The 13771-nt window shown below is 43.5% G+C and overlaps 1 protein-coding gene across 1 annotated transcript in view; it reads left to right on the top strand.

Annotated features, from left to right (window-relative positions):
* The window catches only part of LGR5 (leucine rich repeat containing G protein-coupled receptor 5), an 83105-nt gene that overhangs the window by 41520 nt on the left and 27814 nt on the right, over window positions 1–13771 (top strand). The window contains exons 5-6 of the mRNA XM_066634508.1: window positions 10223–10438; window positions 13406–13477. Coding sequence (XP_066490605.1) covers window positions 10223–10438; window positions 13406–13477 — 288 coding nt within the window. The remainder of the gene's footprint in view (window positions 1–10222; window positions 10439–13405; window positions 13478–13771) is intronic.

Genomic DNA, 13771 nt, shown 5'->3' with positions numbered 1-13771 from the left:
CTTTAAAAAGGGAATTGAAAGTTTCAAGCCAGTCCGATGCCTTTTACAAAATAAAAGCTTTCTTTAAGGTATAAAAAAGTTTGGAAGTTAGCTAATTTAAAGATATTTGATTCTGCATATTGATGGCTTTGTCCTATTTTCCGTATGTTTTATTGATGGCTAGCCAAGCTAAGCTTATCGCTGCTCTACAGGTTACAAAGAATTTTGTAACTATGCCTATTCTTGCTTCTAGTAAGAGTGATCTTCCCTGAAACGATATTCTACCCCCAAATGCAGAGTAAATGCCCTGGGCAACCAAAGGAACATCCTCCCCCACCCCCCAGCCCCGTACCTTTTCATCCAGGAGCTGGGTTAAATGGCCTGTTACTTTCAGCCAGTTACATTGTAGAAATTCAAGCATAGCGTTCACATATCCAAGATATAATCACATCTAAACTTACTTGTCTTAGGCAGAAAGCAAGTAACTTGATACAGTGTTATGGGAATGCAAAGCCTGACCATTCTGCTTCCTCCTCAAAGCTATACATAAGAACAGCCCCACTGGATCAGGCCATAGGCCCATCTAGTCCAGCTTCCTGTATCTCACAGCAGCCCACCAAATGCCCCAGGGAGCACACCAGATAACAAGAGACCTCATCCTGCTGCCCTCCCTTGCATCTGGCATAGCCCATTTCTAAAATCAGGAGGTTGCACATATGCATCATGGCTTGTAACCCGTAATGTATTGTTCCTCCAGAAGCTTGTCCAATCCCCTTTCAAAAACATCCAGGCCAGATGCCATCACCACATCCTGTGGCAAGGAGTTCCACAGACCAACCACACGCTGAGTAAAGAAATATTTTCTAAGCTGAAATCTTTCAGCTTAGATAGTGGGTACCTTAAACCCCAGGACCACCAGCTTGTTGCTCTTTCTTACCTTTGTGGCCGTGTGGGCTGCTGGGAAACTTTGGTGGACTGACACTAAGCCCAGTTGCATTGCAAAGGCTTTGTCTGCATTTGGTTTTTATAGTTTATTGGCATTTAGTTCAAACTGTAACCTTTGTTTGAACCATAACTGCTACAGCGAGGATCAAAGTAGATGTGTACTGTAAGGTTAACGACTGCATTTGTCATTTTTCTATTATAAGTAGCAGCCGGATCAGGTCCCAGTCAGAACTGGAGCCGTGATGGGAGGAGAGGTGCAGCTTTTTAAACCTTTCCAAGTTGAGCTGCACCTGCCAAAAGTCCCTTTTCTGTACAATAGTTAAAGGTACAGGCACTCTGTCCCACTTTGTATCCAGTAACCCCACCTTTAGAGCTTCTCAAGTCCTACATTTATGATCTTCTCTGAGTTGACTGTACATCATAGCTTTGGCCACAACGTATATTGTAGTAACATTAAGGAATCAGTACTTTATTCTGAGATATGACTGACTTTCTACTTCCATTATAATTCTTCAGGTACGCTATTTTGAACATTAACTGCAGAATGTATGGTCAGATCATGCCCAGTATGTTGTTAAACCCGTTTTTGCCTGGTGCACTGGTGTACACATTTGAATAATAATAATAATAATACAGTCATTTAGATACCACCTTTCTTGGTCGTCAGACTTCTCCTCAGACTTTAATTCAAGGCGGTTTACATGGGCAGGCTGTTCTAAATCCCCGTAGGGATTTTTACACAATTGAAGAAAGGTTGTATCTTTCAAGAACCACAACATTTCAGATGGATCTTTTATGGTCTGTTATCACTTTCTGGCCTCCAGATTCCTCCCACGCAGGCTGACAAGCAGCTCCTTCCAAAGAGCAGGTGGAATAACTCAGCTCAGCTTGTCAGCTGCTTCAAGGTCTTGCCATTCACGGTGCCGGTGGCCTCGAACTGGCGACCTTTGGATGTTATCATCAGGCAAACGGAGGCTCAACCCTCTAGACCAGATATGCGCAACATTGGGCAGAAATGACTTAAAAGTGACTCAGTATTACATTCCTTATGCTTCATGAATTGTGCTTGAAAGATCTGGAGCCCAGTCCTTTGCTGGCTCCCACTGATGGGACGGGCACTCACATAGTTGCAAAAGAGCCATAAAGCAGTTGTCAGACATGCAGAGGCTAGTCCCTTTGGCAGAGAGGCTCTGCTGGCAGGCCTTCACCAGCTCTAGAGCTGCACCCACCAACTGGGGCAAGTATACTGCTGGGCAGTGGGAAGTAAGAGAAGGGTGGAATTGGGTGGAGAGGGGGTATTTTTGGGCAGTTGAGGGTGGGGAAGAAGGCAGGCCCAGGAGGGGGCAGGGGGGTGGAGGCCTCCTCTGCCACAGCCTAATCCCTGTCCCTATCCTGAGCCTGAAAGCCCTACACAGGACTACTCATTTCTGCACCAGCATTTCAGCTGGTCCAGATCCAAGTACCCACTTTGGGCAGGCTGGAGTTTGACATAAGGTAAGGGAACTAATCTTCCCTTACCTAAGGGAGACCTCTGGCTGCCTCCCTGCCCCCGCAGGTTACAGCAGTGGCCATTCTGGCGCTGCTATAGTGCAGGACAGCAGCCTAGTTAGATTTGGGCTGCCCAGCATTTTAAGCGAGTTCATGATCAATTTCCTGTTATATTCCTTTTTATATGCTGTCTATAGAAGGAAATAAAATATTTTTCTATCCCTAAATTGGTCCTCTTTTGTTTATAATAGCTGCTTTTAAACTTTCCACATGTTGGCCATATATATTAAATTATAAATCAGGTATTGTTTATGAGCTAATGGATTTAACTTTGAAAGTGCCAAAACTTTGATCAGTACAAGTAAAACAACTGGACTAAAACTTAAGATTTCATTGCATGTTTTATAGATCACCATGCATTATTTACATTGTGACAGGAAGCACAATCCCTAATGAAATGTTTTATTATCTGCAAGAAGAAAAACGGTACTTAAGAATAAAAGAAAAGATTAGATAACAGAGGAATGTTTGTGGCGGTGCATTTTAAGAGTCCTTTGTGAAGTCTTTAACTGAGTTACATATTCTGCAATACATGCCATAGTAGCGTCTTGGTTTGATATGTTAAAAATTAACTTCACTGGATTTGAATCAGAAATTAATATGCTTGCTTCAGTATCAATGCTGTACATCTGCATGTTAGTTACACATCTAAGAACCCACTGCATCCTGTAGGGGGGGGCAATTGTGGTCACCTTCTTTGGGTAAGGGAACAATCATTCCCTTACCAGTGAGTAAGCCTCCACAGTGCAGGGGCTCTACTTGGCCCAGCACTAGCTACACCGTGCATAGGATCCGGTCTGGGAAATGTGTTAGGATTCAGTGGCTGCCACTGCTGCCACCAAACCCACCCTTTTCCTGGACTTGATCAGACCATTCCCCTCTCCCTGCCACCCCATTCAGCCCTCCTCTGTCATTCATCTTCCTCCCCCCCCCACCTTACCTGACTGCATTATGGCAGTCAGCGCCAGTGGAAGACACACCACCATTACCCAGCCCAGATAGGTTTGGGCCTTAAGAATACTTTGTTGCATTTAAGTTCTTGTACATATCTAAACTTTCCTTTTTTATGGGATGAACAAGTCTTGCTCTCAGTTACATGCTATTCCTTATATTGTTGATTGAGACCTTTATTGGCATAAAACAATTTCCAGGAGATGGAAACAATGGACAATATAAAATGCACGCAGTAAAAACATGAACGCTATTCCTTATATACAAGCCTTGACAGAGGGATGTTCTTTTCCCTCTCACACAACACCAGAACCAGGGGACATCTGCTAAAATTGAGTGTTGGGAGTTTTAAGCCAGACAAAAGAAAACATTTCTTTACCCAGCGTGTAATTAGTCTGTGGAACTCCTTGCCACAGGATGTGGTGATGGCATCTGTCCTGGATGTCTTTAGAAAGGGATTGGATGAATTTCTGGAGGAAACGTCCATCACAGGTTACAAGCCATGATGGGTCTGTGCAGCCTCCTGATTTTAGAAGCAGGCTACCTTAGAATGCCAGATGCAGGGGAGATCACAAGGATGTAGGTCTCTTGCTGTCTTGTGTGCTCCCTGAGGCATCTGGTGGGCCACTGAGAGATTCAGGAAGCTGGACTAGATGGGCCTTTGTCCTGATCCAGTGGGCTCTTCTCATATCTTATGTGTATGAGGAATTCTGAACAAAGCCCACAATCCATTTAAAGTTAATACAGTGATGCCTCGCAAGACAAATGCCTCGCGCAACGAAAAACTCGCAAGACGAAAGCGTTTTGCAATTTTTTGGGAGACTCGCAAGACAAATTTTTCTATGGCCGTGCTTCGCAAGACGAATTTTTTTGCATTTTTTTTTTGTTTTGGTTTGTTTTAAATCGTGCTTCGCAAGACGAAATTTTCGCAATACGAAACAACTCGCGGAACGAATTAATTTCGTCTTGCGAGGCATCACTGTATAGTCTTGGAATGCTAGTAATGCTCACCAGACTTGGACCTGGAAATAGTCTTTGGTGGTCATAATGCTCACCTCAAGGAAGCTTCAAGCACATAAGCTCCCAGACTCTACTCAGACTTGGAGAAGAATTCCTGGCTTACCTTTTCCAGCCCCCACGATAATAGATAACCTTTAAGGAAATGTATTGTTTTCTATCAGGCCTTTTCTTCCTGGTGCATTAACAGTGTGCCAGAGAGGAAGAGATCTGATCTGCCCCTCCTTCATTCTTACCATGGCTGGAGAACTGCTGTGCTACTTCAGAAACAAAACTGGTAAGGGTTGTGGTGGGGGGAGGAGATGTTTGGAAGGCTGACTGACAACTTTGGGGACTGGGACAACTTGCAAGTGTCAAACTGCCTCAGATAATAAGGTGATAAATTTTTCCACTTCAGAGGCAAGTAGCTTGCACAATTTTTGGAGTCAACCCAATATGCATGGACAGGAGCTAGCCCTTTTCTGGTCTTGTCTAAGGCTGCAGTCCTTTGCGCACCTTGGGATGGAACTTACTTCTGAGTAAACATGTATAGGATTGAACTGCTTGTCCCACTGAAAGCAATGGGACTTAGTTACAATTACAGTGGTGCCTCGCATAACGAAATTAATTCGTTCCGCGAGTCCTTTCGTTATGCGAGTTTTTCGTTTTGCGAAGCGCGTTTTCCCATAGGAATGCACTGAAATTTAATTAATGCGTTCCTATGGGCAAGAAAAGTCAGAACAAAGTCAAATTTGGTTTACAAAGTGTTTATTAAGTGCTCTTTAAAGGCATACATGCTGTACTGAAGATTTCAAAAACGGGGGGGGGATGCTGAGTGGGGAGCTTGAAGGCTGTAATCCTGTGCACACTTTCCTGGGAGCAAGCACAATGGAACTTACTTACATAAACTGACATGAAGATCCTCCCCTTACTAGGGTGAACGGGATCATAAACTGGCATGAAGATCCTCCCCTTACTAGGGTGAACGGGATCATAAACTGACATGAAGATCCCCCCTTACTAGGGTGAACGGGATCATAAACTGACATGAAGATCCTCCCCTTACTAGGGTGAACGGAATCATAAACTGACATGAAGATTCTCCCCTTACTAGGGTGAACGGGATCATAAACTGACATGAAGATCCCCCCTTACTAGGGTGAACGGGATCATAAACTGACATGAAGATCCTCCCCTTACTAGGGTGAAGGGGATCATAAACTGACATGAAGATCCCCCCCTTAAAACAAACCAAAACAAACCAAAAAAAAAATTTGTCTTGCGAAGCACGGGTCATAAAAATTCGTTGTGCGAGTTACCAAACTTCGCAAAATGCTTTCGTTCTGCGAGTTTTCGGTGCGCGAGGCATTCGTTATGCAAGGTACCACTGTATTTTTTTTCACACTGATATCAATGGGACATAATTGTGACAAACTTTGATTGGGTGCAGAATTATTTGGGTGGAGAATTTAGAAGTCTAAGAATTTCTGTTTGTAACTTTCAAAAGAACATTTTAGCATTTCTCCCCCCCCCCCCCAAGTTCTTGTCACTGTGAAAACATTCAGGTGTTTCATCTCCAAAACACAGCAAGCTTCATTCTTCATAGCTACCTGTCCTTGTCTCCTGGTCTTCAGTCACGCTCTGCCACCTCTACATCTTTGGCCTCATTCACACAATGCTTCAAATTGTTTATTTTTATAGCCTGTGCTGGTGTTTAGCCATACTGCCACAGGCTGAGATACCCATGTGATGTCACTTCCAAAAGTCTGCACAGATCAGGTTTTGCTCTTGATCACAGTCATGTGGCAGTCATCCTTTTTCAACTATCACTTCTTTTCTTAAGAAAAAGTTTAAATTCTGCAAATCAAAATTTTCAGCCATCCTCAAATATTGACTTGAGAATAAACAATGCAAATTATTGCAAGATGCACTTATTTCCATAATTTATGGTTTTATTTAAGAGTACAAAATCTGCATTTTTACGGTGCACAATTCAGTTGCTTTGGTGCAGAATATTCCTCCTGCTACCTCCATATAACATGTAGACTGATGCCTAATGTCCTACATTTCTAATTGCTATAAGCAGCAACCTTGGAGTTACAAGTAAGAGCTCTAGATCTAGGTCATGTATAAGCCAGGATGTTAACCCTGCTGGGGAAAAAAAAATAGCCCATGTGAATTGATTGAAGCTTTTTTCTTTCTTTCTTTCTTTCTTTAATCAATGTTAACTGTCAGGCTAGAGCAACTCTTAAGTCCTTGGCTTAGACAGAAATGTCACACAGACAAGAAATTTATTTCTGACTAAACACCAAGTAACTTCATTCAACATATATCTTACTTGAAACTCCACACAAAAATATGTTGTTGCTTGGAAAGTCAACATGGGTCTCTCTAAACATTTCCAGCTTCTCCCATTTGTTGACAGACCTTGTGGGCTATTTTGGAAACGGCGTCCCTGCGGCCTGCCATGTCAGTTGTTATATTGAAAATTTAATTGTAAAAGGGCTTTGACACTGAACTTTATAAATTTGTTCCAACTGACCTTGTCTCAGTTATTTGCCAGCCTGGCACAAAGCCACAGAATTGTTTGTTCTCGTGCAGTAGGTGGGCACATGGAGAAAGAGATAAACTGGACATGACATTTTATGTGACTGTTAATGAAGAAGCAGCTTTAAATAAAGAGATTAACATTCCTACCTCGAAGCCTATGAGATTTCTCTCAAATGGGCTGTGTTTGGTTTGTACAGGATTATTCCATTATACTCTTCTTGTTTTTCTTTTTATGCGCTGAAAATAAGCACAAGGCACATTTTAAAATCATTATCCTTTTCTTGGCAGTATCATTCTTGGCGGAATCTTGGTACAGTCTAACCTAATTATCTGCAGAGAGCTTCCTGAATCAGTATCTCAAGGCAGGCCACATTTTACTTGTCCACCCACTCCCCCTTTTTTCCCTTTCCCTTACTGTCGGTTGTTCAACACTGAGTGTGATCAAGTATTTTTGTGAAACTCCAAAATAAGCTCACTGCTTTGGAACTGGGTTTTTTTTGTTGTTGTTGTTACATAAGAACAGCCCCACTGGATCAGTCCATAGGCCCATCTAGTCCAGCTTCCTGGATCTCACAGCGGCCCACCAATTGCCCCAGGGAGCACACCAGATAACAAGAGACCTCATCCTGGTGCCCTCCCTTGCATCTGACATAGCCCACTTCTAAAATCAGGAGGTTGCACTTGCACATCATGGCTTGTAACCCGTAATGGATTTTTCCTCCAGAAACTTGTCCAATCCCCTTTTAAAGGCGTCCAGGCCAGACGCCATCACCACATCCTATGGTAAGGATGTTGTTTTTTTAACTTGCTCCCCATAATGATACTATGTTCCTATCTGAACCATCCCCTTCTTTTGTGTCTTTTTAGAGACCGCTATCTAAATCAATATGTATTTGTTTTTAAAACTAGCAGTTCACAGCAACAAATTGAATATTGCTCTTGATGCTTCCTTAAACCGCATGCATGCTATTCGTTTGTGAAAAGGACTTGTTTGTTCTGTGCCTCTTTTGCCCTTCCTTCAGCACTCTGGTCTATTACTGCTGTTACTCAACATCTGGAAAAATGAGCCACCACACTGATGCATCATATGAACAATTAGGCCAGCATTGTTTTCCTTTTGAGAGGAGAGCACTGGCATTATGCCTTCAGACTGTGCTGTCATGCGAGTATTCAAATCATGCAAGCACAGGGTAGCAGAAGATAGCAAGAGGTTTGGATGCCAAAGTCAGAGTGAGGGGGAGGAGAAGAAATAAGGGCAGGATCTCCATTCCCAGCTCCCTAGTTCCAATGCAACCAAAGAATCTGTGTTAGCAGTTAATGCAATAGGACAGATGAGCTGCAGCTGTTCTAATGGCCACCTTGTGCAAGAACAAAGTGACTGCCTGTGCTCAGGTCTTTTTTGGTTTTGGCTGTCATTGTATGTGACAGCACACTGGTAGACGCCTGCACCACAATACCAAGAACAGATCAGAACAGAACCCGAGAAGCTCCAAGGAAAAGCAACATTATGTGTTTAACATGTCTTCTATTACTGGCTCTGCAGCAGCCACAATTTAATTAGAAGTTCATTCCTGGTTTTAAATTTAGGAGGAACTCCAATTTAAGCTCAAAGAAAGAATTTTTCTAACTGAAAAGTGTCCCTTAATTTTGACTTTCCTTTGGGAACAGAGAGGGGTGACCATCCACTCCCTTTCCAGACCCAGTCCCTCAAGCCTATGAGCGGACTCCTGCACCAACCTGCGGGTTTTGCAGGACTGTTATCATAACGCTTTCCACATGCGCTGCCTCCGACGCATTCTCGGCATCACCTGGCAGGACAAAGTTCCTAACAACACAGTCCTGGAACGTGCTGGAATCCCTAGCATGTATGCACTGCTGAAACAGAGATGCCTGCGTTGGCTCGGTCATGTCGTGAGAATGGATGATGGGCGGATCCCAAAGGATCTCTTCTATGGAGAACTTGTGCAAGGAAAGCGCCCTACAGGTAGACCACAGCTGCGATACAAGGACATCTGCAAGAGGGATCTGAAGGCCTTAGGAATGGACCTCAACAAGTGGGAAAGCCTGGCCTCTGAGCGGCCTGCTTGGAGGCAGGCTGTGCAGCATGGCCTTTCCCCAGTTTGAAGAGACAATTTGCCAACAGTCTGAGGCAAAGAAGGAAGGCCCATAGCCAGGGAGACAGACCAGGGACAGACTGCACTTGCTCCCAGTGTGGAAGGGATTGTCACTCCCGAATTGGCCTTTTCAGCCACACTAGACGCTGTCCCAGAACCACCTTTCAGAGCGCGATACCATAGTCTTTCGAGACTGAAGGTTGCCAATACCAATACTAATATCATAAATGTAGGAGAGACTGGATTAATTCCCTTAATAGTTAACAATTCATTAAGTGAGATTATTTGAAATAGTGTTGACAAAGTCACGTATTTATTATCTGATGCCTGTGGAGGTAAGAGAAGCTCTGGGCAGCAGAGGGGTGGAAGGAGGGTGGAATGGAGATGGGGAAGGGGTGTTTCTGGGTGGAGGAGGGCAGAATGTGGTCAGTCAGGCCTGGGGGGGCAGGATTAATGGAACTGTCCTCCGCTATATCTTGTCCTGCATCCCACTCCTGAACGTCCTACATGGGGCTGCTCAGACTTCTGCCAACTAAATAGTTGGCACAGATCCAAGTAGCCCCATTGGGCAAGCTAAAGCAAAAAATACCCCCTTACCTCAAGGAGACCTCCAGCCCTTCTGCGTCAGTACAGTTTAGGATTGGGCTGCCTGCATTTTATAAGTTGCTGCGGCTGTTCTTTAGCACAAAGCTACAGCACTGCTCAAAGTTCTGTGGTTCTAATTTAATATCTGCAGAGATAATCTTAAATACTTTTAAGCTTTACACAGAGTTGTCACATGCTAGGCCTCTTGCATTTCCTGTCTCTCTAAGATAGCCATTTTCAACCACTGTGCCGTGGCACGTTGGTTTGCTGCGAGTGGTCCACAGGTGTGCCACAGGAATTTGGGGGAAGGTCATTTATTAGTAGGGCCAATGGGGATGTGAGGCCCCAGTGCCAGCATGGTGTGCCTTGTCAGTTTTCAAAAACCTGACGGTGTGCCTTGTCAATTTTAGGGCTTTGTCAGTGTGCCGTGTGATGAAAAAGGTTGAAAATTGCTGCTCTAAGATTGGACATTTTTCCTGTGAATTGCACTCATTTGCAAAATACTGTAGTTTTCTCCGTCAAAATTCTGAATCCTCTGTTCCTATTTCTCTTAGACGCCTGGATGCCAACCATATCAGCGTCGTGCCTCCCAACTGTTTCAATGGTTTGGCTTCACTCAGACATCTGTGGCTAGATGACAATGCTTTGACGGAAATTCCAGTGCAAGCTTTCAAGAGTCTGCCGGCGCTTCAGGCCATGACGCTGGCACTGAACAAAATACATCACATTCCAGATTATGCTTTTGGAAACCTCTCCAGTTTAGTAGTACTGTAAGTTTCGTTACATTTCAAAACATCCCATCCTAGTTAACTGATTCTGGGCTAACTCTGGGCTCTTATCTTAAATTTTATTTATTGTGTACTTAGTGAAATAATAATAACTGGTATGCAAAAATGACTGGTAAAACAAAAAAATTGGTTAATATACCAATATAGCACAAAGCTGGGATGTTAGAAAGTTCTAAGTACCCTAAGCACCTGTGCTAGCGTCCTAAATAATTATGTCCAAAATAATTTTCAAACACCCCAACCTCCTAAGATAAAGGCACACTATATTCTTTCTCTCCCACAATAGCTCTCTTTGGCCAGTTAGAAGCAATTTATATTTTTTTAATTTACACTGATCCTTCAATCAAGATTACCCCCAAAGCAGCTTACAATAGCAATATGAAACCACCTTTAGGCTGGCTGATGGCAGACGGTGCTTCCCTTTGGGTCTGCATTTTCTGGACAGCTGGCAGTTGGGGCAGAGCTCTTTAAGAGAGGTTCAGAGAAACAAGCTCCCTGCAGTGGTTCTTCTCTGGCCAGTAGTGGAGCCTGCACCTTCACCATATTTAAGTGGCAACTGATTCCTGTCTCATTCCAAAAATGCTCCAACATAGTTTAACCAGTTACAACAAGACTGCATCATTCAAAACCCCATGGCATCTATGCGATCATTCTGCACACCAGTGTATCCAAATTGCTCATATATGTTGGGATTCAGAGGATTTCCCTTAGCCTTTGTTCTTAGCGGAATAAACCCAAGGTTTCCCAACTCCTTTGTATCATCAGAGGAACTAAGCCAGCATTCCTCAACGTTTGTCCCCTGCTGTACCACTTTGCAAGGTTCACCTATTGGAAGTACAGGGGATCCCCCGTATCCACTGATCCCATATCCATGGTTTCAGGTAAACATGGATTGGGCCTGCAGGGCCCCCTTCGCATCCAGAGGGTCTTCTGAGGCTCGCTTTGGGCCTGAGAATGGCTGAAAAGGTGAAAAAACTAGAAGTGATATTTTTAATGCCTTATAAGGTATTAGAATGGATGATGGGCGGATCCCAAAGGATCTCCTCTATGGAGAACTCGTGCAAGGAAAGCGCCCTACAGGTAGACCACAGCTGCGATACAAGGACATCTGCAAGAGGGATCTGAAGGCCTTAGGGATGGACCTCAACAAGTGGGAAATCCTGGCCTCTGAGCGGCCCGCTTGGAGGCAGGCTGTGCAGCATGGCCTTTCCCAGTTTGAAGAGACACTTGGCCAACAGTCTGAGGCAAAGAGGCAAAGAAGGAAGGCCCACAGCCAGGGAGACAGACCAGGGACAGACTGCACTTGCTCCCAGTGTGGAAGGGATTGTCACTCCCGAATTGGCCTTTTCAGCCACACTAGACGCTGTCCCAGAACCACCTTTCAGAGCACGATACCAGAGTCTTTCGAGACTGAAGGTTGCCAATACAAGGTATTAGAAGGTCTGGGAAGCTGTCAGCTGGTACCAGGGCATGCCTGTAGAAATGGAAGTAACTGGTAATGATGTCATCATCAGTTACTTCCGGATGGGGAGACCAAATGCAAAGCGACAAACACTGGTGAGAGGCTCAGGGCAGATGGGAGGGCATTTTCAAGAGTGCAAAAAGCACATGCCGGAGCTCTGCCCGCCAAGCTGAGCCTTCTACTGCTTTTTGTCATGTTGCATTGCTGGTCTTGCTGCCAGGTGACAGGGGATCCCACGAGTACCACCAGACACCACCTCAAGTACCACTGGTGGTGTGAGTACCACTAGTTGAGAAACATTGAACTAAGCCAAGCAGTTGATGACCTCTACAAAGCCCTGCTATGACCCAAGCATAAATTAGCTAATGCTATCAAGAGAAAGATTGAAAAAGATGTTTCATGTGAAGAAATCGGAAGATAGTAATGAAGAGCCAGAAAGAGATCTAAGAGGATCTAAGGATACGTGAACATTTGTTTTCTGTGACTCATCATTGAGATTTATTTATTTATTTCAAAGCATTTCTACCCCACACTGCTCTTAGACAACCCGAGGTGACTTACCATAAACAGAAACGAGCAGAACATCAAATAACACAAAAATGATAAAATTAGAAGCAACATCAACAAACACAAAACCCACAAGAGAAAAATCAACTTGTATATTCCAAGCGCCACCCAGACATCGCTACCTTTCACATCGCTTCCAGCACCCTTATTTAGAAGAAGGGGGGAAAGGCCGATATTAAAGATTTGCAATATGTCTGGTTTGACCCTAAAGCAGTTTTAATTTAACAGTAGGTAGGTGAAACCATCATAAAAGAAATCAGTACAAGTCCTGGAATCCTAACCACCCAGGTTCCAGCTACAGTAAACTGTCCTTTATACAAGCTCAAAATTCACTAATTTATGCTGAAAGTCTTGTAGGTTTATTTGTTCTTTATTTATCTCCCCACATATGCTCTAAAAATTTATTTTAAAGTGCCAGCTTAACTTATATACTGCAACATGTGTAGCTGCAACATGTGTAAAGAGACACTTAAAAGAGTAATTTTGGTACACTGTAACTCTTCTGCATTTTTTTAAAGTAACAAAACATTTTAGAACATCTGCAGCTAAAATAATGAATTTTGGAGTGGGGAAGAGGAATAAGAATGGAATTAATTATGCCTGAAGGCTGGGGCAGTTAGCAAAGTGAGTAAGAACTAGAGCAGAGAAATAGACACACATGCTGAAAGGAAGGGAGTCAGGAACGGGACGCACTGGTAATCTGAATGAAATGAAAACCAGTGCAAAGAGATAAGTGACAAGTAGAAAGCATGACCTGCCATCTACAAAAGCATGTCTTCCATATCATGTGTGCCTGAAAAGCAGAGCTTTCTTTAGGTTTAACCATTACAATGTTTTCCTTAAGTCTGCTCTGTGTACTATATGTATAGGATGTTTTCTGACTTGTGTTCAGAACTTGTGTTCTTTACATTCCACTGCAGACATCTCAATAACAATAGAATTTATTCCCTGGGAAAGAAATGCTTTGATGGCCTCCACAGCCTGGAGACTTTGTGAGTTGACTTTTTGTTTGTTGTGCTTCTCACTGTTTTCATTCATATTGTGCAAAAAATGCGGGGGAGGGGGGAAGGGAGGGAAAAAAGCTTAAAGGCCAAACATGCTTTTTGGGATTACTGCAGGTTCAGGGTGATCATTTATGGTAATAAAAGTACATTTTGCTCTAAATTAAGAGTCCTCCCCTTTTGTTACATAGTGAAGCATGTCAGTGCCGTTTGAAAGTTCTTTGTATTTATGAGTGATTCTTAAATTATTATTTTTTGAGAGATTTTTGCCTGGATAATTCTAGT

The sequence above is a fragment of the Tiliqua scincoides genome, chromosome 7 (assembly GCF_035046505.1).
Source record: "Tiliqua scincoides isolate rTilSci1 chromosome 7, rTilSci1.hap2, whole genome shotgun sequence".
Taxonomy (NCBI): Eukaryota; Metazoa; Chordata; class Lepidosauria; order Squamata; family Scincidae; genus Tiliqua; species Tiliqua scincoides.
The sequence above is the reverse complement of the archived record's forward strand: the minus strand, read 5'-3'. Positions and strand labels throughout refer to the sequence as shown.